General features: G+C 41.0%; 1 protein-coding gene and 1 long non-coding RNA gene across 2 annotated transcripts; both read right to left on the reverse strand.

The window, feature by feature from the left end:
• Nucleotides 1–12668: 12668 nt before the first annotated feature.
• Nucleotides 12669–13248, reverse strand: LOC124651989. Its single transcript, XR_006987541.1, has 3 exons — nucleotides 13235–13248; nucleotides 13000–13130; nucleotides 12669–12770 (listed from the first exon to the last, which is right to left on the reverse strand). It is a non-coding gene; the product is annotated as an uncharacterized LOC124651989 (long non-coding RNA).
• A 464-nt stretch (nucleotides 13249–13712) lies between these two features.
• Nucleotides 13713–15080, reverse strand: LOC124655816. Its single transcript, XM_047194655.1, has 4 exons — nucleotides 14912–15080; nucleotides 14285–14482; nucleotides 14050–14196; nucleotides 13713–13945 (listed from the first exon to the last, which is right to left on the reverse strand). The coding sequence occupies exons 1-4, from the start codon at nucleotides 15078–15080 to the stop codon at nucleotides 13713–13715; spliced, it is 747 nt and encodes a 248-aa protein (XP_047050611.1).
• Nucleotides 15081–23095: the final 8015 nt, after the last annotated feature.

Raw genomic sequence — 23095 nt, forward strand, 5'->3', positions numbered from 1 at the left:
AGAGAAAATTTATCTCCCGAAAAGCCTTATTTTCAGCATTGAATTTTGTCTTTTTTACACACGTCACACGACAAGTCGGATTTTTATGAAACGACTTTGTGAGCGTGTAGCACATGAAGATGTACGTTCTAATTTTTCGTTTTAATTTTTTGAAATTTCAAAATGTATGTAACATGCATTTTAAAATAAAGGGAGCATATGCTCCCATGTGCCAAAACACCATTCCCTGATTAAAAAGTGTTCTCATGCATAATTCCACTGTTAATGTGTATCATAAAATATTGTTCGCTAAGTTTCCAAACTCTATTTGCACCATTTAGTTTGTCTCTTGTATTTCTTACCTCATGCAATTGAACGAATACAAAACTATGTTGGAATTTGATTCTTTAGCATGCTAGACGTCTGTAAAACAGTCAAGTACTTTTAGATGTGTTGCTGTATTAAATGATTATTTTTGATAAAGGTGCATCCCTGGGCTCCATCTTGGAATGAAGTTTGATTCCATCAGGCTTGTAGACCCTATTAATGTTGAGAGGATGTGGCGCATGCATAACATTGAGGAAGGCCTTATTGTTGAAAAGGTATTATAGTGCTGTATATTTTTTTATAGTTATCTATTTTCAAACTTGTTACTCCCTCCGATCCATAATAAGTATCGGGGGTTTAGTTCAATTTAGTCCAAATTTTAACTAAAGCCATGACACTTATTTTAGACCAGAGGGAGTATTAGTTTTCCTAAAAGTGTTCCTTGTATGATATTATGGAGTAATCAAGGTCAATTGAACATTAGGTGTCAAAAGAATCACATGCCGAGAAACTTGGAATCTTCTTTGGTGATATTATTGAATGTTTTAATGGAGAACACAGTTATACTATCATTGAGGTAGGTGCATTTTATATTTATTGGAATGCGAGTAACATCTTCTTAATAATGCATTGTAGGTGCATTATATATTTATCTTGCACTTAATGATCTTGACTTCTGTAACTATGTCAGTTGGAAAACATGTTGCTGGGAAGATGCAAGGACCATTTTGATCAAGGAAAGAAATTGAATGCCAAAATAGATGTTTCAGTAAGTTTCTCTATAAATTTTAACTGTGATTTGCTTGATTTATGCGGATCATAACACTAAGAAATAATATTGTTGACTTCACAGATTCAAGTATTTCACACGGATGAACGTGTTAGAAGAACTATAAATTTGAATGTAGAAGTATCAGATCATGGAGAGGTCATTAGAGAAAGTAAGCATCATAGTGTAGTAGATTTTGTTGTGAATCTTAAGTTATCACATTTCCCTCTGCTGTAGATTAAGTGTGGGTTAACTCAAACTTGAAGATCATTTTTATTATACACAATAGAGTTGTAGATAGTATTTCTGGAAGGTTGTACCTGCGAATCGAGGGGCCAACATGAAATCTTAAATTACACATTAGAGAGAGGAAAATGTAATTCAGAAAAACACATTATTATATATCACTAGCTAACTATCGTGCTTTGCTATTGTCCATACACAATCATATTAAGAAATTGCTTACTATGTTGGCTTGCTCATCTGAGTTCTACTGGACCGTTGTCAGGTCTCCACTTTCGAGCCCTCAGTCGGCAGCTGCCCCTAGCCCCCTAGTTCTTACTTCTTCTTTGTGACTGTGTCATGCTTTATTTTGCTAGAGATATTTTAGGGGCTCACTAGTAGGAAAAGTCTCATCAGTGACGCACCAAAAATGGATTCTGTGGCGCATAGGAGGTGCGCCACAGAAACTTCGCCACAAAAATAAGGTTTCTGTGGCGCACCGGCCCATGCGTCACAGAATTAAGGTTTCTGTGGCGCACGTGTTCTTAGGTGCGCCACAGAAAAGCGTGCGCCACAGATTTGGTTTTTAGTGCGCCACAGAATTTGCTTGTATTATACACGATTTTGTGCTGCCTGTTATACACATGCAGTTTATAGACAGCAATATACAGGTTATATACAGCAACATTTAGATATAATATAAATATCATGTACATTGCACAGATATAACATAGACATCATCATCACATTACTTAGAGCCCGATCGAGGTACATATATAGTGGCAAGTGTCAAATGTTTTGCATACAACTCTTAATTCATACACAATTCACAATTTCGAGATACAAAGTAGTCTTCATCCGGTTCCTCCTTTGCTCCCTCCTCTCTACCCACCAGGCTCGCTTGCATCGGGGTCTTCATCCGGTTCCTACTATGATTAAAATGGAAGAAAGTGAGACCAAAAAGTCCGTTGCACAAGAGAAATGGAATAAATGCCTCATACATTGTTGGTCAACACAAATATTAACATTCAGGGATGGCGTAAGTGAGACCAAGTCCGATGCACAAGAGATTGATATTTGTGCTATCTTACCAGCACTAGTAGAAAACCCCCCCTTTAGTACCGGTTCCAAAGGGCCTTTAGTACCGGTTTTGGAACCGGTACTAATTATCCGGTACTAAAAGTCTCCCACCTTTAATACCGGTTCCTTACGAACCGGTACTAAAGGTGCCTCCACGTGGGCACGGAGGAACCCGTGGGGCTGGAGACCTTTGGTACCGGTTCGTAACACGAACCGGTATTAAAGCCTATTTCGTTTAATTTTTTTTCCATTTTTTCTAATTATTTTTCACACCCTTTTTTTCACGGCCTCTTTTTTTTTATTTTTTTCAGAATTACTAGTATTTCCGTTAGTCTCTAACTACACTTAATCTCTAGTCAAATTACTTACCCGTAGTTAAACTTCCCGGTCGGTCACCCATCCTCACACTACTCCCGCACTAGCACGCTTAACTTCCAAGTTCCATCCCGTTCCACTTCCAAGTGCTTCGCGCCCATGTATGTGATAATAGTATCATATCAATCCTATTAACATGTTGGTCGATGTCACACTTTTTATCGTTTGAATTCCAAATAATTCTTTTAATAAATAAAAGTAATGATGTAATAATAATGTTGAATAAATAAATAAAATTAACTTTTTTAATTTTTAATATTTTTAATTATTTTTAAAAAATTTAATATTTTTTGCAAAACCTAAAACTTGAAAAATTGAAAATCTTATAATTTGATAAAAGTAATAGTAATATGTTAGGACTCAAAAAATCTTACAATTAATATTTTAATTTTAAAAAAATAAAAATATATAAAATTTTAAATTTCTGGAAAAAAACTAAAATCTTCCTGCTTTCATATTTTCATTTGGAATTTTGAGAATCTAAAAATTGGCTAACCGGGTAAACCCCGGTGAAATCGGATGTAACTTTTTCCCAGGATTTTTTTGATATATTATACGTATTTTTTCGACGTCGTATGCAAAAGTTATTGCGGTTTTACCATTTTTCAAAACTTTTTTGCAAAAAAAGTGAAAATTAAAATTTGTTAATTTTTCCTAATAGTAGGTTGCATAACATAGAAGAATCTGAAAACATTTTATTTTTGAATTTTCTATCATTTTCTTTTCTATTTTACAGTGTCAAAAAAGGCGATCCACGGGGGGGGGGTGGAGGTGCGTGGGGGAGCAGAAAAACCTTTAGTACCGGTTCGTGACACGAACCGGTACTAAAGGTCTACCCTTTAGTACCGGTTCGTGGCACGAACCGGTACTAAAGGTTTTTCAGCTGACGCGAACTCTTTAGTACCGGTTCGTGTCACGAACCGGTATTAAAGGTCCTTACGAACCGGTACTAAAGGTCTGAGCAGTGCAACCGGTACTAATACACCCTTTAGTACCGGTTCGTAAGGGAACCGGTATTTATGACTTAGATGGATGAGAGGTTTTCTACTAGTGCAGGCTCACTTACGCCACCCCAGAGTGTACAGGGACCAAACATTTTAATCATCGGCATTTTGGAAATACCAAAGCAAATGGAATGAAAAAATGGAATAAGTGCCTCATACATTGTTGGTCAACACAAATACTATGGTCAGAAACCATAGTTGCAGTATACGCCGCAGTATACTTTGCAGAAGGGCCCCTTTTCCCCGGCCGCCGTTCCGTGAACGGGTCCTTGACGAGACAACAACGCCGATCTGTCTCTCCGGCGCAGAACCACGGCAGTCCCAGCCGCCTCCCTTGTGGTCGTGTGTCCCGCGTCGTGCACTGTTCGCCGTCTTGCCCGGTGAACAATAGACTGATCGTTGGAATAAGGAAGCCGATGACGGCCGGTCTTGCGACCGGCCGTCATCGGCTTCCTTATTCCAACGATCAGTCTATTGTTCACCGGGCAAGAAGGCGAAGAGTGCAGGGCGCAGGAGACGCGACCACAAGAGAGGCAGCTGGGACTGGCGTGGTTCTGCGCCGGAGAGGCAGGTCGGCGTTGTTGTCTCGTCAAAGACTCGTTCACGGAACGGCGGCCGGGGAAAGGGGGGCCCGTCTACAAAGTATATTGCAGCGTATAGGTGACCAAACATTCTAATCATCGGCACTAAAATGGAAGAAAGAGCCAAGTGGTATCTCAACTAGATATCATATGCCTCATACTTTGTTGGTCGAAAGAAATATTAACATTTAGGGATGGGGTCAGCGAGGCCGGTAGGATGCACAAGAGATTGATATTTGTGCCATCGCACCGGGCTCGGTGGCCCCACCCCGAAGTGTACAAGTGACCAAACAATTTAATCATCGGCACTAAAATGGAAGAAAGGCCAATGCAATTAAGAAGTAGCTAGTATGAACTAAATGGAATGCCTCATACTTTGTTGGTCGAAACAAATATTAACATCCAGGGATGGAGTAAGTGAGGCCAGGTAGGATGCACAAGATATTGATATTTGTGCCATCACACCAGGCTCACTTGCTCCCCGAGTGTACGAGTGATCGACCAACCATCTAATCATCGGCAAGTACAAAAACACCACCAAACCAGCAACCATGGTGACATAAGTCAAGATGCTCAAACACACATAGCATGCATGGAGCAGATGCTCCAAAGGGATTATTCATCACTTGGTATATAGACCAAGTGATGTTGGTAAAAGAGAGGCCAATCAAGAACCAAGTAAATCCAAGTAAGTGATATATATGCCTAAACAAGCAACAACACATAGCATATCCCAGCTAACCGGATGAGACAAGTCTTGGTAGCCAACTTAATCACCTAGCACCACCTAGCCTTTTAAAACCATCAGAAACAGTCCTTTTTCTTCAAAGGATACCACAGTGGCATTCATTTACATGATCCCCTACTGTGGATATCTCTATTTTCATCAAAGCCAACAAGAAATAGAAATTTATCATTACTTAGTTGAGTTCAAAACAAAGCTGGGGTACCATAAGGGATTATTCTTCACTTGGTAGTAACCAAGTGATGCTGGCAAGAGAGAGGCCAAGCTCGAGCTAGTCAATCCAGTAGAGATGGATATGCATAAGTAAGCAAGAACACATAGCCTATCCAACTTAACCGAGATAAAACCAACCTTGACAGACCAACTTAATAACCTAGCATCACCTAGTCTTTTAAACCATCGAAACATCCCATTTTCTTCAAAGGATACCACAAGTGGCATTCATTTACATGATTCCCTAATGTGAATATCTCTATTTTAGTATACCATCATAAGCATTCCATTTAAATCACACATTTTAGTATCTCGTTCTTATCCAAATTTTTGCCTCAGCCTTTGCATCATTGGCTGAGCTAAGACATCAAGCATCTGGCCAGGGAGCATTCTTTATTTTTAGGGAACTATATGAACTATATGCACATGATCCAGTAAGCATCCCCACTAATCAGAGCATTATAAGCATGCCATAAGCTCACAAGAATCCATCAAGTAAATGATCAGGGGTCCAGAAAACTTGGGGTCCAGAAAACTAATGAGCCATCAAGATTAACAGTTAACCTCACTGAGCACAACAAATTCATCCAAGCCAACAAGAATTAGAAATTTCTCATTACTCAGTTGACTTCAAAACAAAGCTAGGGTACCCAACACTAGTTGGCTTCCATCCAAGCTTCAATAACATATCAAAGGAATCATTATTGCATAAGAAGTTCATCCAATTATCTGGCAACAACAATCATACCAGGATGCTATGGAAGCATCAAGGCACATCACTAAAACCCTCCAGAGATGCTACAGAGACATAGCAATAGCATAGGACATTAAGTAAAAGGCATGAGCAATGAGCCAGTAAGTAAATCACTAGCACATGAGATCATTTGACCATTTAGAGCATGCACACACAAGCAATAGCAACAATAGTTCACCAGGACAATGACAGCAACAATGACAGCAAGCTAGGATAGATAGATAGATTGCATCCAGTAGCACATCAACAGCAACATCAGCCAGTAGCACAGCAACAACAACAGCAGCACAACTAGAGCAGCACACGAGCATTTCGTCGAGCACCTTGTGCTCGCGCGGGAGAGGAATTAAGAGGGAGGGGAGGGGAGGGTAGAGAGATCACCGACGACAGGGGTGGAGGAGGAGGTTGAAGATGACGGCAGGGGTGGAGGAGGAGGAGGACGCGGCGGCTCCTCCACCTTGACGCGACGGCGGCCACTCCTCGCAGCGGCCCCTCCTCGCCGTAGCGGCAGCTTGTGCTGCAGGTGGCGGGGATGGGAGGAGCGTGGTGGCATGCGGCCTTCGCGGAGGAAGGCGGCGGCGACGGCGACGGCGACGACCATGGTGGCGCGCGGCGGTACGGATCGGAGGAGAGGGGAGAGGGGAGAGGCGGTACGAATCGGAGGAGAGGTGAACAGGCGTGGGCGGGGGAGGGCACGGGATGATATAAGTTCCCTTAGTTCTGTGGCGCACCAGAACAAGTGCGCCACAGAATCAACTACTTCTGTGGCGCACCGAAGCAAGTGCGCCACAGAAACAGTTATTTCTGTGGCGCAGCACGCCATGTGCGCCACAGAAATACCTACACTAATAATTGGTGGTGACAGGGTGTGGGCCCCACTAAGTTTTTGTGGCGCACGGTTCCCTGGTGCGCCACAAAATTAAGCTATTTCTGTGGCGCAGCTTGCCTGGTGCGCCACAAAAATAACTTTTTATGGCGCATTTTTAATGGTGCGCCACAGAACTAAGCTCCACCTATAAGGGTTTTCCTACTAGTGCGCTGGCATTTACATTTGTTATTTTTTTTTCTAGACTTTTCAATTAGCAAGGTTGGCAACGTAGGTATGGGACATGGATTACCACCACCAATATAAGCAAAGATGAAAATAATCATAACAAAATTTTCCGAACAATCAAATCTTCTTATCATAAAACAAATATATATCAACTTTTAGTTATTGCTTTATCATTTAGCACAAACATGTCATGCTTTTTGCATTCCTTTATATAATCAGGTTATTATCAGTATCTTTTGTGTCATCTTAGGACAGGAGTAGGAGATCAACCTTTTTAGTGTACAAAGACTTCTCTGTAACAGATGCAACTCACTTGGAATATCCAACATAATTTTAAGTGCAGTTCGGTGTCAATGAGCGAGGGAGGCACTGAGCGAGTGAGGGAGGGAATATTTGTAGGGGGGGGGAGTAATCCTTGTTTATAAACAATTAAGTCCTCAATTACTTCGTAACCGTACTTAACGGATACATTGAGGTCCCAATACATGTGTGCATCCATTAGATGTTCAGAATATTGATTGAGTAACATAATATTATTATTACAATGGCGCATGGACATGTTTGTAATTTATGATTAATTTTCGGGAAATGGCTGGTGTGCAACCAGCATGGTTGAGGACAACGTTCTAAAACATTTTTGGTGGAGAGATAAAGTTTGTGCTTATAGCTTCTCCTGCCTTGGTACTCTGTGCATCAGCTTAGAGGTGCTTGACATTATGAAAAAAAAATGTATTAAAGGAATTTTGTTTCTCAATTTACATGTTTATAGAACATTGGTCTTAATTGTGATGTTTTTATATGTGTAGACACTTATCCCATCACTGCTACATTAGGGACGTCTGCTGCAGTGCAATCTAATCAAAATGTGGCAGGCAAGTGACCTTTGTTGTTTTTGAATTAACTATGACGTGAATTGTGTGTGCCATTCAATGAAGGGTTTGAAGTTGTTCTCTCGCATCCTTTACATTGTCTACTTTCTTTTGAAGGTTTAAAATGTCTTACTACCTCTTGAAATGGTTGGAAAAAGATGATTCGTCGAGAGGTGAGATTGGTTTTAGAGACCTCTATTCTTTTAACATTGCTATGTTGGCAAAACAAGTGTGGCGGCTCCTTCGATGCCCGGACGCGCTGTGTCCGCAGGTTCCGCGGGCAAGGTATTAACCGGACAGTGATTTTTTATCTGCTCAAGTTAAGGCATGAATCAGTTATGTTTAGTGCAGTAACCTCAAGGGTGTTGAAGTGGTAAAAAATGTCATGATTTGGAGAGTAGGTGGTGGTGAAAGAATTAGAATCTGGGAGGATCCCTGGATCCCTGGAGGCGCCACTTTGCGGCCTTGTTCAGTGTAAGGCAAATCTGATATTACCTGTGTTTGTTAACTGCTCGATTTGGTGACAAACTTGGAACAAAGAGCTTGTTTCCCAGATGAAGATGGCAAGTTGATCCTGCGTATTCCGGTTTGCCATCAGCAAGAGGATTTCATTGTATGTCATTTTGATTCCAATGTACATTGGGTATCTTTCTTAAGAGGAGCTAGTTCAGTCCAAGGTGAGGGGTCACATTCTGTTTTGGACAATTTGGAGCAATTTGTGGCGCATCAAGTGCCTTGCCAAGGTGCACCATATTGTATGGATATTTTGTTGGAATAGTCACCCTATGCATATGAATGAAAAATTAAAGGGCATCTATTTAGACACCCAGTTTGTGGTCTGCCATTAGACTGTTGGTGGGCTGAGAGGAATGGGACGTGACCAGTTATGTAGAAAATGTGAACAATCCTTTTCATTCGGAGGCATTGGCATGTTGCTTCAGAGCGTTCGACGAGAATCCTATTGGTGCGTTGTTATGTGAAGCAAGGTTTCATCTCCAATTGGAGTTTATTTGTTTCGAGATCAATCATTGTAATGGGGCATGTGATAATCTGGCTCATGAGCTGGTAGCATTGAGTGAGGTGTTGTTGCGCCCTTCAGTCGTGGTTTAATGGTATGTTCCCGTAAAAAAACAGTGTCTGCTGCAAGGCCGCTGGGGTGTGGTATCGTTGCGCCCTTCAGTGTTTGTGGATTGAGAGGGCAAAAGCAACGGCTGAAACCTACTGTAAAGTTTACAAAGAGGTCATGGAGGGGGCAATGGACCATACCAACATAGTGCGGTAGTGCAGGTACAACGATCTGACAGAACTACGGTACATATCTTCCTAGCTTGATTTGTTCTAAATATCGCAAAACTGTTGCGCTACAATAAGCTTCTCCCTTTTAACTAATCACTCCGATTTATATTACTTGATGCTAATATAGATGTATCTAGACATATTTTAGTTTGTAGATACATCTATTTTAGCATAAAATAATATGAATCGGAGGAAGTACCCTAAATCAACACATTCTGCCCATGTTCTTGTTAATTAGTATGGCAGGAATGCAGCACGCTCGCAACCTCCTCGCACAGATAACCTGCAAAAATCATGTAGACGAGATTATTCTCACACACTTTTTTGAATGGCACACGGGAGGATTAATCTAAACCACATCTCGTTGGTGCAAATTTCTAAGCTACTTCACGAACTAATTATAAAGGAGGACTCCAAGAACAGGTCAACAAGTATCGGTTGTGACCCTTGCATGCCCTTCACTGCTCATCGCCGATGTTCATCCGTGTGCACGCGCATAGAGCACCCGAAAAAATGTCAAGCAGGCCTAGGCGATGTTGGGGAACGCTGCACTAGCAGTCCATGGGTCGTTGCTCGGAGATTGACCATGGCATGGTGTAGCTAGGTCCACATGGTCAGATCGGAGGTGGTGCACACAAGCATTTTCGAACTTCACGGGATTTAATTTTGACCAAAAGCTACAACTCATCTTCGATGGCGAAAAATACATGACCGAGGAGGGGACGCAAGTGGCTAGTGGTGGCAGGTGTTTCATACATACTCCCGTTGTGCATAAAATTTTCAGCCTAGCTGAGTTCGAGGAAACTATGCGTTATGCATGGAGCCTAGCAAAGGGAATTTAAATCACATCAACTGGGAAGAATACCCATGTTCCAAACTATCTTGGAGAATAGAAACAGGTGACTGAAGAGGGGCCATGGCTGTTTTTCGGAATAGGTTTCTGGTGATTAAGGAGTATGATGGATTCTTGAGCCCATCAACTTTTTTGCTTGACAAATACGGCTACCAACAAAGACGGCGGAGACATGCTGGCCTGGAGGATTCAGCGAACTGATGAGTAGTAGCACCTTCATCCTCTCGCGTAAACCCTCCCCTGTGACTACTTGTCCCACCATAATCTCGTAGAGGATGACGAACTTGTCTTCGTCTAACCGAGGATGGAGAGGTCCAAGAGAGGGGTCGCTAGGATATCCGCTCATTTCCCCCTTTGTATAGGCTAAATCAGGGCCAACTTGGTCCCAGGCTTGGCCGAGAGAGAAAAGGATAATCCCCTTAATTCTTTGGAAATGTATCCATGAAATTTAGTTTATTGTGACATTAGATCATATATTTGCATCACAATTAGAATTTACACAATGTATTATAATGTTTTATGGTTATCCTACGAAATCCCACTATTTGACTTGCATATTTTTCGCTTCCATGAACCTTCCTAAACTCAGTGCCGCCCTTTGTTTCGACATAAAACTGTATATATACCCTGGTAGACATGATTAATCTCGTACCCTTTTTTTGCCACCGAGAACCTGCAAAAATCGTGTAGACATGATTAATCTCGTACCCTTTTTTGCCGCTGGCACATATGTGCTTATAGCTAGGTACCTTGGTTTAATAAAACGAGATGTGTTTAAAGTTATATTATTCCATTCAAAAATTGTTACATGATACATTACTACTTCCTCCGTATCGGTTTAACAAGCACGCACGCAGTTTAAGGTAAAGTTTAATCACTAATTTAGTCAATAAAATCTAAATTATATGTCTACAAAATCTACACCATTAGATTCATATTCGAATAAGGTTTCCAACGATATATTTTTTACGAAATATTTTATCTGCCAAAATAATGGTCAAAACATTTTTTTAAACTACGTGTGCGTCTGTTAAACCTATCCGGAGGGAGTATCATTACTCATATAAAGAGAAATAAATATATTTTTGCGTGTTAAGAGAAATAAATATGATGGAAGGGGCATTCATTCAGTTCTGTATATGCGTACCTTTTTAGTAGATGCATTCAAGTAAGATAACTCTCCCAAGTACGTTTTGGTCTTGGTAGCCAAGGATCATCTGTATGGCGAAGATAGCTCGATGAAATGTGATGTTTGAAAAATTGCTAGAGAATAAATTAAGGAAATATGTCACATTTATTTTTGTGTCTGGACACAAGAGCTAATTGTTAAATACCATCCAACAGTTTGAATTTTAGTGTTTGTACTACATATATCAGTAGATGTGTGAAATGCACGTGCATGTTCACGTATCACGTTTACTTTACTTACCCGCCACATTTTGGCTAGATTGCCCTGAAGCAGGCGTCGCTTCTATAGCAGTGATGGGGTAGGTCCCTACACAAATAAAAACATCTCTATTAAGACGGTTGCTATTGTTTTAATTAAATGCATGTTTCTAAAGAACAAAGTGAAATGCCAGATCCATCTAATAAAATAAAGAGTGTCACCAGTCACACAAAAAAGGAAGAACTAGGGGTGGCTGCCGGCTTAGCACGATAAGTGGATGCTGACATTGGTCCAGCAGAATTCAGGTGAGAAAGCCAACATAGTGAGCAATTTCTTAATATGATTGTGTAAGAACAATTGCAAAACATGATATTTAGCTAGTGATATAGAATTAACGTGTTTTCTGCAATTACATTTTCCTCTATGTAAGACCTAGTTCAAGATTTCACATTGGCCCCTCTAATTCTAAAAGGTACAACCTGCATGAAAATAATCGACGAGTCTATTGCATAATATATATAACCTTCAAGTTTGATTTAGAACATACAAAATCTACAGAAGGAAAAATGTGATAACTTCAGCTTATGTTAAACGGGGAGATGTTTACTTTTTTTAACGACCTCTCCACAATCTGATACAGCTACACTCAAATTTATATTTCTTCGGACACGTTCCTCCGTGTGAAATACTTGAATCTGTAAAGTCGATAACATTATTAGTTAGTGCTATGATCGGTATTATTCAAGAAAATCTTAGCTAAAAGCTAAAACTTCAAAGTAACTTACCGAAACATCTATTTGCTCATTCAAATGATTTCCTTGATCTAAATGGTCCCTGCATCTGCGCAGCAACATCTTTTCCAACTGAAAAAAAAAAGCAAAAGTCAAGAAAATAAAGTATAAAATTAATATATACTCTCATTCCATTTAATTTGAAACTCATTTATATACACAATCAACCTACCTCAACTGTAGTAGATATGCTTTCTCCATTAAACCGTTCAATAATATCACCGAGACAGATTCCAAGTTTCTCGGCATGCGATTCTGCTGATACCTAATGTCCAAAATTACCATGATCACCCCATAATATGCATATGAGGAACTGTTCTAGCAATACTAAATAACAGTGAACAACTACGTACCTTTTCAACAATTAGGCCGACCTCAATTTTATACATGCGCCACAACTTCTCAGCATGTATGGGGTCCAGAAGCTTGATGGAAATAAACTTCATTCCAAGATGGAGCCGAGGGATGCAACTTTACCAAACATATCATTAACACAACAACACATATAAATATGATATACAAAAGAATATGATTGTTTTACAGATGATTATTTCATTAATCAAGGTGGAAATGTACATGCCATGCATGGAAACAATCACTAATCAAGCCAATTGTGTTTATAACCTCAAATAACAAGCAGAAAAAACAAAAAAAATAAGAAGATTGCTTTAGTTTTAACAACACTAGGGGAAAGTCGTACCGAAACTCGAGCCACAAATCCAAGCATTTATCCAAGATATAAGACGGTACAAAAGATTCCGTAGGGTGCTTGTTAAACAGTCCAACGACCTTCCCATCCAAATCAATGATGGATCCTCCATCCTCATTGCACTACAATAGCAAAAAATATATGACAATAGTTACAACTCATGGCAAAAAAATAGCAGCATATAGAATTGCATAGCGTAGAGTTAGAATTAAGTAGCACTACGTACCGGATAATCTTCCTTTTTCACATGGTAAACGCAATTATTAAAATCTTTACGGGGACGATAATCTGTTTTTTGATGGGAAAAGTACATGGAGTGATGCCTCTCATTGCTTCCTGGATTCCGATCCTCCACCCAGCCGTGGGTTATCCTTAAATTCATATGGACATCTCTTGCAAGCCTGAAAACGTCTAGACCAGAGTGCACGCTGCTACTGAAGGAGGGCAAATCAACCGGTTCATCCACTCGGACCTCGAAAAATGCAAGGTCATAATGCTCCTGGTGGTAGAGGTAGTGGCCTTCTGCAGTGGTGTCATCCAGCAGGTGAACGATAACCTGAAACGCCAGCTGCAAATATTACGACACTACGCTTGCTTGAGTTTAGCAATTGAGACATGACAAATGAATTATAATCGAGTATTAGACAGAACAGAGAAACATGAGTGAATGTAATTCTTCCTTTTAGTTCTCTTTGATGTACCGATCATGCATTCCTTACGAAGCAAACAAATGGAAAATGAGTGTTAAGAAAGAAACTCACGTTAGCTTTAATATGGTAGTGGTCTGCACCTTCTTCCCAGTGGTTTGCTATGGTATAGTTTGAGTGCTTCGAGTTGTTGGAGCAAATCAGTTGTGCGGTCGTCAAAACGATGCCCGTCTTGCACTCCGCGTCCCATTTGATCCACAAACCGCAGCAGTTGGCCAGCGGCTTCCCGTCTGCAAACGTTAATCAGAAAATCACAACACTTGGTCAGACGCTAGCCAGCTTTCCATCTGTTTGCAAATATTAATTAGCAGGCTTAGTGTTGTAAAATACATACCAACAGAGGATGAGAGCCTGATGACGGATTTGGCGGCGTGGAGCACGGCCTTATTTGCAGATTCACGAATCAGAAGAAGATCCCGACGATTGGACAGGCACGAAGACTCGGGCTCGTGTGGCAAAGTGAAGAGGCGGTACCGATGATCTACAGAGAATCATGCAACTAAGTAAGCACCCACAATGGGAGGTTGCAAACCTAAGAAGTAGAGGGTTTAGGGTAGGGGTTAACTTACTTAATTTCTCTCTGTATTTGGCTTGGGCCTCCTTGAAGGCGGCGTGTGTCGCCGGATAGGCAGCCGGATCATTTAGCTCGTCGGGGATGTAAGGCATGTTGAGCGGAGATTTGGGTGTGAAGGAGGAGAGCTCCTCCTCATCCTCCTCCTCCTCCTTAGCTGCACCGCCTGCTTTGGTCATCTCGCCGACTCCGGCGCCTGCTGAAAAAGGGCACGGAACAAAAAGTTAGACATTTTTTGCACGCGTGGGATGACTGTCTGGTTCCGAACAACGATTTAGATTTGGCTATCAATTTTTGACATTGATATGGAGTAATAATAATATAAAAGAAATCGGGCACTCAACTTGAAGTACCATATATAGCATTCGCGTACCAGGAAAAGCACTACTGACATATATTCAGCAAGAAGGTAGCATGCAAAAACAAATTATACGACAACATATGACGGAACAGATTCAACGCATATATACCAGATTCAAGCACAGGTGCTGAACATATATAGGAGGCAGCCCACAGTTTTTGTTTTTCGTTTTATTTCCAACAAGTAAACAGGCAGAGCCAGTATATATGCAACAATGTGTCATGACGAGGAGTAGAAAATAGGTTGGAAATAGGGCAAGATTACCTGGAACTCCTCCAATCTCTGGACGGGCAGGTTCCTGGAAGGCGGCGAATACCTCCGGATGGGCGGCCACGTCGGAGATGTAGGGCTCGCACGACGGAGAGGCGACCTCCGGCGACCGGTTTATCTTCTTTGCCTCCCTCTCCGTCTCCGTCCCATCGGGCTTCGTCATCTTCTCAGCCAACTCGGCGACAGGCTCAGCACAATGGAGAGGCGACCTACCTACGAACGGTTTATAGAAGCACGGGAGCAGAGCACCGACTCAACCTTTGCCGGGTATGGGCCGTGGCCAGGCCCAACTGGGTGGGCCTCGCTTGGCAACGATGATTTTGAACCCCTCAAAAAATCATAAGATGTAAAAATATGTTTTAATATAAGGATTATGGTTTCATGAAAACATAATGTTGTGGGTATACTTCATGGGTGTACCATCGATAGTGCCTAGATCCGGCAAGCCCGGGTGGCCCACAGATGGTGATGAGGCATGTGGCCCATCGGGCGGCCCAGTTGCTGTTGATCATGAAGGAAGAAGTCCGGCCCAGGATCAGTAAGCCGGATCCGTACCGACATTAGGAGGAACCCGGATCCGCGGAGGCCCGTGAGGAACCCGGATCCAGTACGACGTATATGGAAGGCGGATCCGTGACGTGCACGGCAAGATATTGTACCGTAGTTAGGCTATCTGTGATCCGGCTAGGACTCTCCATGTAAACCCTAGATCCGTGCGCCTTTATAAGCCGGATCCCGGGAGCCCTAGAGGCAGAACAACAACTCATTGTAACAACGCGAAAGCGCCCAGATAATTCCAGACAAGCAGCAGTAGGCCCTGTCATCGTGCAGGTGTTTCGAAGCTGGGTAAATCGCGTACCACCGTCCCGAGAGCACTCCGCCCTATGGCCCCTACTTCTTCTCCCCCTCGTGAGGATCCTTCCTCCGGGGTACCGTCGATTAGGCAACGACAGTTGGCGCCCACCGTGGGGCCTGTGGCGTCTGGAGGCCGGAACCGGGAGGGTTCCGCCATGGGAAGCTACGACGACACCATCGCTGTGGGGCGCGTCTTCTACGCCGGAAATCTGCCGATCGTCCCTCCGGATGAGTGTTGGATTCCGGCTAGGACAAACCCCGTCAAGCTCTCCATCGTCCCAATTGGCGGCATACACATCTTCATCGGGAAACCGTCGATTCCGACGGAAACCCACCGGTAAGTAGCGCGAGACGCGACCGCCGCAGAGCTGGACGGCCGTCGCGAAGATCCGATCTGAGATGCAGGAGCTTCCCAAGGAAGATTCCGCCTCGGATCTGGCATTTTCAAAGCCCACCCAATCCGCCCCTAAGCAGGAAACAACGGTGGAAGACCAATGCAGATCCGCCTGGGTCTCCCAGGTGTTAGAAAAGCAGAGGTGCCACTTCGTACACTTCTTGGCCCTGAAGGAGATATGCCCTAGAGGCAATAATAAAGTGGTTATTATTTATATCTTTATGTTTATGATAAATGTTTATATATCATGCTATAATTGTATTAACTGAAACATTAGTACATGTGTGATATGTAGACAACAAAGAAGTCCCTAGTATGCCTCTTAAACTAGCTTGTTGATTAATGGATGATTAGTTTCATAATCATGAACATTGGATGTTATTAATAACAAGGTTATATCATTATATGAATGATATAATGGACACACCCAATTAAGCGTAGCATAAGATCTCGTCATTAAGTTTTTTGCTATAAGCTTTCGATACATAGTTACCTAGTCCTTATGACCATGAGATCATGTAAATCACTTATACCGGAAAGGTACTTTGATTACACCAAACACCACTTGCGTAAATGGGTGGCTATAAAGGTGGGATTAAGTATCCGGAAAGTATGAGTTGAGGCATATGGATCAACAGTGGGATTTGTCCATTCCGATGACGGATAGATATACTCCGGGCCCTCTCGGTGGAATGTCGTCTAATGTCTTGCAAGCATATGAATGAGTTCATAAGAGACCACATACCACGGTACGAGTAAAGAGTACTTGTCAGGAGACGAGGTTGAACAAGGTATAGAGTGATACCGAAGATCAAACCTCGGACAAGTAAAATATCGCGTGACAAAGGGAATTGGTATTGTATGTGAATGGTTCATTCGATCACTAAAGTCATCGTTGAATATGTGGGAGCCATTATGGATCTCCAGATCCCGCTATTGGTTATTGGTCGGAGTGAGTACTCAACCATGTCCGCATAGTTCACGAACCGTAGGGTGACACACTTAAAGTTGGATGTTGAAATGGTAGAACTTGAATATGGAATGGAGTTTGAATATTTGTTCGGAGTCCCGGATGAGATCCCGGACATCACGAGGAGTTCCGGAATGGTCCGGAGAATAAGATTCATATATAGGAAGTCATATTCCAAGTTTGGAAATGATCCGGTGCATTTATGGCAGGTTCTAGAAGGTTCTAGAAAAGTCCGGAAGAAACGCACTATGGAAGGTGGAGTCCCGGAAGGACTCCACAAGCTTGACCAGCCAAACCCTAAAGGAGGAGTCCCAGGTGGGCTCCACCTAGAGGTGGCCGGCCACCCCACCTCAAGGTAAGGTGGGAGTCCCACCTTGAGTGGGACTCCCTCCTTGAGTAGGTTTCCCACATATGGGAGGTTTTAGTGTTGGGGTCTTATTCGAAGACTTGGACTAGAACTCTTGGGGCTTCCACCTATATAATGAGGAGGAGAGGGAGGGGGCAGCCACTCTTTGGCTCAGCCTTGGCCGCACCCCTTAGAGGGCCGGCGCCCAACCCCCTCTCTCCCCAAACCCTAGCGGTCTCTCTCCTCCACCACATCCCGCACGCTTAAGCGAAGCTCCACCGGATTTCTCCACCACCACCGACACCACGCCGTCGTGCTCGTCGGATTCAAGAGGAGCTACTACTTCCGCTGCCCGCTGGAACGGGGAGGTGGACGTCGACTTCATCAACAACCGAACGTGTGACCGAGTACGGAGGTGCTGCCCGTTCGTGGCGCCGAAGCGATCGTGATCAAGATCTTCTACGCGCTTTTGCAAGCGGCAAGTGATCGTCTACCGCAGCAATAAGAGCCTACTCTTATAGGTTTTGGAATCTCTTCAAGGGTTAGTCTTGATCATCCCCTCGTTGCTACCGTCTTCTAGATTGCATCTTGGCTTGGATTGCGTGTTCGCGATAGGAAAAATTTTGTTTTCTATGCAACGTTATCCTACAGTGGTATCAGAGCCGTGTCTATGCATAGATGGTTGCACGAGTAGAACACAATGGTTTTGTGGGCGTTGATGCTCTTGTTGTCTTTAGTTTGAGTACTTTGCATCTTTGTGGCATAGTGGGATGAAGCGGCTCGGGCTAACTTTACATGACCGCGTTCATGAGACTTGCTCCTCGTTCGACATGCAACTTGTATTGCATAAGAGGCTTTGCGGGTGTCTGTCTCTCCTACTATAGTGAAGATTCAATTTACTCTTCTATTGACAACACTAGTATCACCGTTGTGGTTCATGTTCGTAGGTAGATTAGATCTTACTCGAAAACCCTAAACCACGTAAAATATGCAAACCAAATTAGAGACGTCTAACTTGTTTTTGCGGGGTTTGGTGATGTGATATGGCCATGATGTGATGATGAATATGTATGAGATGATCATTATTGTATTGTGGCAACCGGCAGGAGCCTTATGGTTGTCTTTAAATTTCATGTTGAGTAGTATTTCAAAGTAGTTGTAATAGTTGCTACATGAGGTGAACAACCATGAAGACGGCGCCATGAACCTTGACGCTACGCCGACGATGATGGAGATCATGCCCGTTGATGATGGAGATCATGTCCGTGCTTTGGAGATGAAGATCGAAGGCGCAAAGACTAAAGGGCCATATCATATCACATATGAATTGCATGTGATGTTAATCCTTTATGCATCTTATTTTGCTTAGATCGCGACGGTAGCATTATAAGATGATCCCTCACATTAATTTCAAGATAATAAAGTGTTCTCCCCTCGTATGCACCGTTGCCAAAGTTCGTCGTTTCGAAGCATCTCGTGATGATCGGATGTGATAGATTCAACGTTCATATACAACGGGTGTAAGCCATGTTGCACACGCGGAATACTTGGGTTTGCTTGACGAGCCTAGCATGTACGGACATGGCCTCGGGACAACGGAAACCGAAAGGTTGAACACGAGTCATATGGATGATATGATCAACATGTTGATGTTCACCATTGAAGCTACATCATCTCACGTGATGATCGGTTTTGGTATAGTGGATTTGGATAGTGTACCACTTAAAAACTATGAGGGATGTTGTATTAAGTGGGATTTCATTAGTAATAAGATTAGAACATGAACTAATTATCATGAACATAGTCTGAATAGTATTTTGAATTAATTTTGTAGTATTGGCATCCGTTTTTCTACCATGCGCTAGTCTTGTAATTGAGATAGAAATACTGTTAAAATCTGACAAGAAACTTTACGGAATGGTACCGTATTGTTAAAGAATCAAGAATTAATTAAGTCCTATTGCAAACTTTTAGTAAACCTCACATTGTTGATTCAAAGAGCTATGGTTTCAATTAGTACCTAAAGTTATCTTGTCTCCGTGAAACTTGAAGTTCAAATCTGTTTGAAAAGTAAGGAGCTGAAAATTTAGTTTTCAGAAATAATCAAGGTATGAGATATATATGATATCTAAGACCTTATTGCAAGATGATAGAATATAAATTTGGTGAGACTACATAAACTCATAAGTTTTATGGGAATGTACGAAGGTTGAAGACGCCAGGCGTCACAATCCTCCAACTATTGGGGCACTAATAATATTCGTATATCCATGAAGTTATCGTCCTTAGTATGCACCGTTGCTAAGACTCGTCGTTTCGAAGCATCACGTGATGATCGGGTGTGATAGATTCTACGTGTGCATACAACGGGTGCAAGCCAGATTTGCACATGCGAATACCAAGGTTAAAACTTTACGAGCCTAACATGTACAGACATGGTCTCGGAAAGTCGTCATGATATAATGGATAAAATTATGAGTGAAATTGTTCATCATATTACAAAGTTACTAATAGTGAAATCTAGAACACTTGTCATATGATGATCAACTTCAAAATAAGAACCTCAAGGTTATTGGTATTAGACCAACAAACCTAGAAGTTTTTAATGTTGAAATGTTTTTCTGAATAATGAGGAAAGCTAAAAGAGAAACTGCAAAAGATATTTTGGCAGAAAGAAAGAAAAGACTAGAAAGTCTAGCTCAGGTGTATATAAATGATATACATGTTATGGTTGTATTCCTAGTTAGGTCACACTATGAAATTCTTGGGTATTAGTACTATATTGGTTGGTATGAAGTGTCATACAAAACAACGCAATACAAGAATACAATGGCCTAAGTAACTGACAAGGAATATGATAGAAATGCACGTCTGGAACAAAATAAAGTGTTATTATGTTCGTCGTTGGCATTCTATCTAGCCCTAAGAATTTATAATAAAGAACTTAATAATTGTTATTTTGCTCTGGTCAAAATGAAAAACAATGAGTTGTTCAAATTATGACATTACTCCATGTACGATGGATAAGTTATTATAAATCTTAATGGTGAAACACACATACATAACACTGACGCTAAAATGCCATAAGGCAAATGATTTGAATTCCACTTATTTGTGGAACCGCCATTTAGGTCATGTTAGAAAGGAACGCATGAAGGAACTCCATGCAAATGGATTTTTGGAGTCATTCGATTTATGAATCGTTTGGCGCTTGCAAATCTTTTCTAAAGAGAATGATTAAAATACCGTTCATAGGCCAAAAGTTGAACGGGCAACTAACTTAGTGGAAAAATACATGATGATGTATGTGGTTCACTGGGCATGGTTGTGTGCGGGAGATTCTTCTACTTCATGAAAACTTTCAACAATGAATTGAGTATATATATGTGGATATATTCAATAAGGAAGAAGTTTGAAACATTTGAATGGATTCAAATAAATTTCAGCATGAAGTGGAAATCATCGTAATAGAAAAGTCAAATATCTATGATTGAATCATGGTGGAAATATTTGAATTACGAGTTTTAGCGAACATCTAATGATGATATAGTATCCGAGATATGTATCCAAACCTTGTTGGATTAATGATGAGATAAAATATTATGACGCCATTTTATTTTTGTGGATTATGCTTTAGTGACTACCGCTTTTACACTGAATAGAGCATCATCATGATCCGTAGAAATGACACCATACGAGTTATGGCATGGGTATAAACCCTAATAGTCCTTTCTTTAAATTTTGGTCTAAAAGTTAACAACCAAAATTGGATGAATGTCTTTGTTGGTTATCCCAGAGAATTGATTGGGAATTCTTCCCACTATGGAGACAAAGACAAAAGTGTTTGTCAATGTTTCTTATTTCCAAGAAATTGTTTCTAGTGAAGTATTTGAGTGGGAGGACAATATAATTTGATAAGGTTTATGAACCTGAGCATAATGATCAGAGTAGCGCAGCATCAGAATTGGTTTTGGAAGCGGCCACGACGATCATGGCTAACCTTGTAGGTATGGTTTACTTTGTGATCAAATAAACGATTTGTGGACAAAGGATTGATTTTGAACAATGATAAACCAACTACAAACAAAGAAGTTATGATGGGCCCTGACTCCGTTAAAATGGCCATACGCCATGAAATCCATAATAGATGAATACTTTTTTGAAAGTAAATGGATCTATAGACTTGGATGAAATATCATTAAAGAAGCTCGACTTGTCGAAAAATTGTTTACGACAAAGTTCAAAGAGTTGACTACGATAAGATTAGATCTTCCGTAGCAATGCTTATAGTCTATGTGGATTATTCTAGTAATCACTACATATTTCTTTTATGAGATATGATAGTAGGATGGCAAAATACACTACTTAACAGAAGTATGTATACAACCAATTGTTTTGCTAGTCCGTAGAATACTAGATAGGTATACGAACTTCAATTGGATGAAGTGAGTATTACGGAGTTGGAATCTTCACCAGATGAAATAGTCAAAGAGTTTTTGATTTCATCAGAGACGATGAAGAGGCTTGCGTTTGCAAGAAATTAAGTGGGAGCGCTGAGACATATTTATAATACTTATGTAGATGACATATAGTTGGTTATAAATGATGTAATTATATACTTGATTAAAAGGTTTCATTGAGAAATTAACTTCAATGAAAAGATAATGACTGAAACAAATTTAGTGTCAAGATCTATGAAGATAGATTGAAACACAAAAATAAGTTTAAGTCAAAGTACATAGAATGGATATTGAAATAGTTCAATATAGAAATATTAAGAAGATGTTCTTGTCATGTAAAGTTTTAACAAGACTTGAGTGTATCTGACACTCAAAGAGTAAAAACACATGAGTGATTATAGATCACGAATAATATGTACACAATCAGATATCATGTGCTATAAAGTGTTATGAGCATTTACCAGAATGATTCATATGATGATCATTGGACGACAGTAAGAATATCCTTGAGTACTTTAGAAGAACTAAGGATATATATATATATATTTTTGTATGAAAAAAATGACAAACAAATCGCTGTAAGGTGTTACACCAATATTGTTTTTGTCACATATAAAATATAATTTCAATCTCAAATTAGACTAAGTGTTGTTTAAAAGGTAGCACAATGAGCTAGAAGTTGTCTATGCTAGATTTAGAAGATTTCTAAATATTGTGATGGATTCTACAAAAGAAGGCAGAGTATGTCATTGTTTTGACAATGAAAAAGGATGTTAAGTCAAGAGGTTCTTTGAGAACTTGGTGTAGTTCCGACGAGTCGAACTTTGAAGCTATATTGTGTGTGACAATATTAGTGACATATTTCAGACCGCGGAATTAAGGTTCCACCGAGAAGACCAAACATATTTAAATGCCGACTCATTTGGAAATGAGTGATGCGTTGAGACGCAAATGAATTACAAAATACATACGTTTACGAGCGTGTCGGATCCGTTGACTAAAAACCTCTCCCGTGAGCAATACATGATACAGACACCATAAGGCCAAGGTGTTATATCTTTACAAATGTAAACTAGATTATTGACTCTAGTGCAAGTGGGAGATCGAAGGAGATATGCCCTAGAGGCAATAATAAAGTGGTTATTATTTATAT

Source organism: Lolium rigidum, chromosome 5 (genome assembly GCF_022539505.1).
Source record: "Lolium rigidum isolate FL_2022 chromosome 5, APGP_CSIRO_Lrig_0.1, whole genome shotgun sequence".
NCBI lineage: Eukaryota > Viridiplantae > Streptophyta > Magnoliopsida > Poales > Poaceae > Lolium > Lolium rigidum.

What these genes read in the sequence shown, in the direction of transcription:
- LOC124655816 (XM_047194655.1), bottom strand. Translation starts at nt 15,080, where the DNA reads ATGACGAAGCCCGATGGGACGGAGACGGAGAGGGAGGCAAAGAAGATA. An exon ending in AGAGATTGGAGGAGTTCCAG is followed by an intron (nt 14,483 to 14,911) that starts GTAATCTTGCCC and finishes CTTTTTCAGCAG; the next exon opens with GCGCCGGAGTCGGCGAGATG. An exon ending in CAAATACAGAGAGAAATTAA is followed by an intron (nt 14,197 to 14,284) that starts GTAAGTTAACCC and finishes GATTCTCTGTAG; the next exon opens with ATCATCGGTACCGCCTCTTC.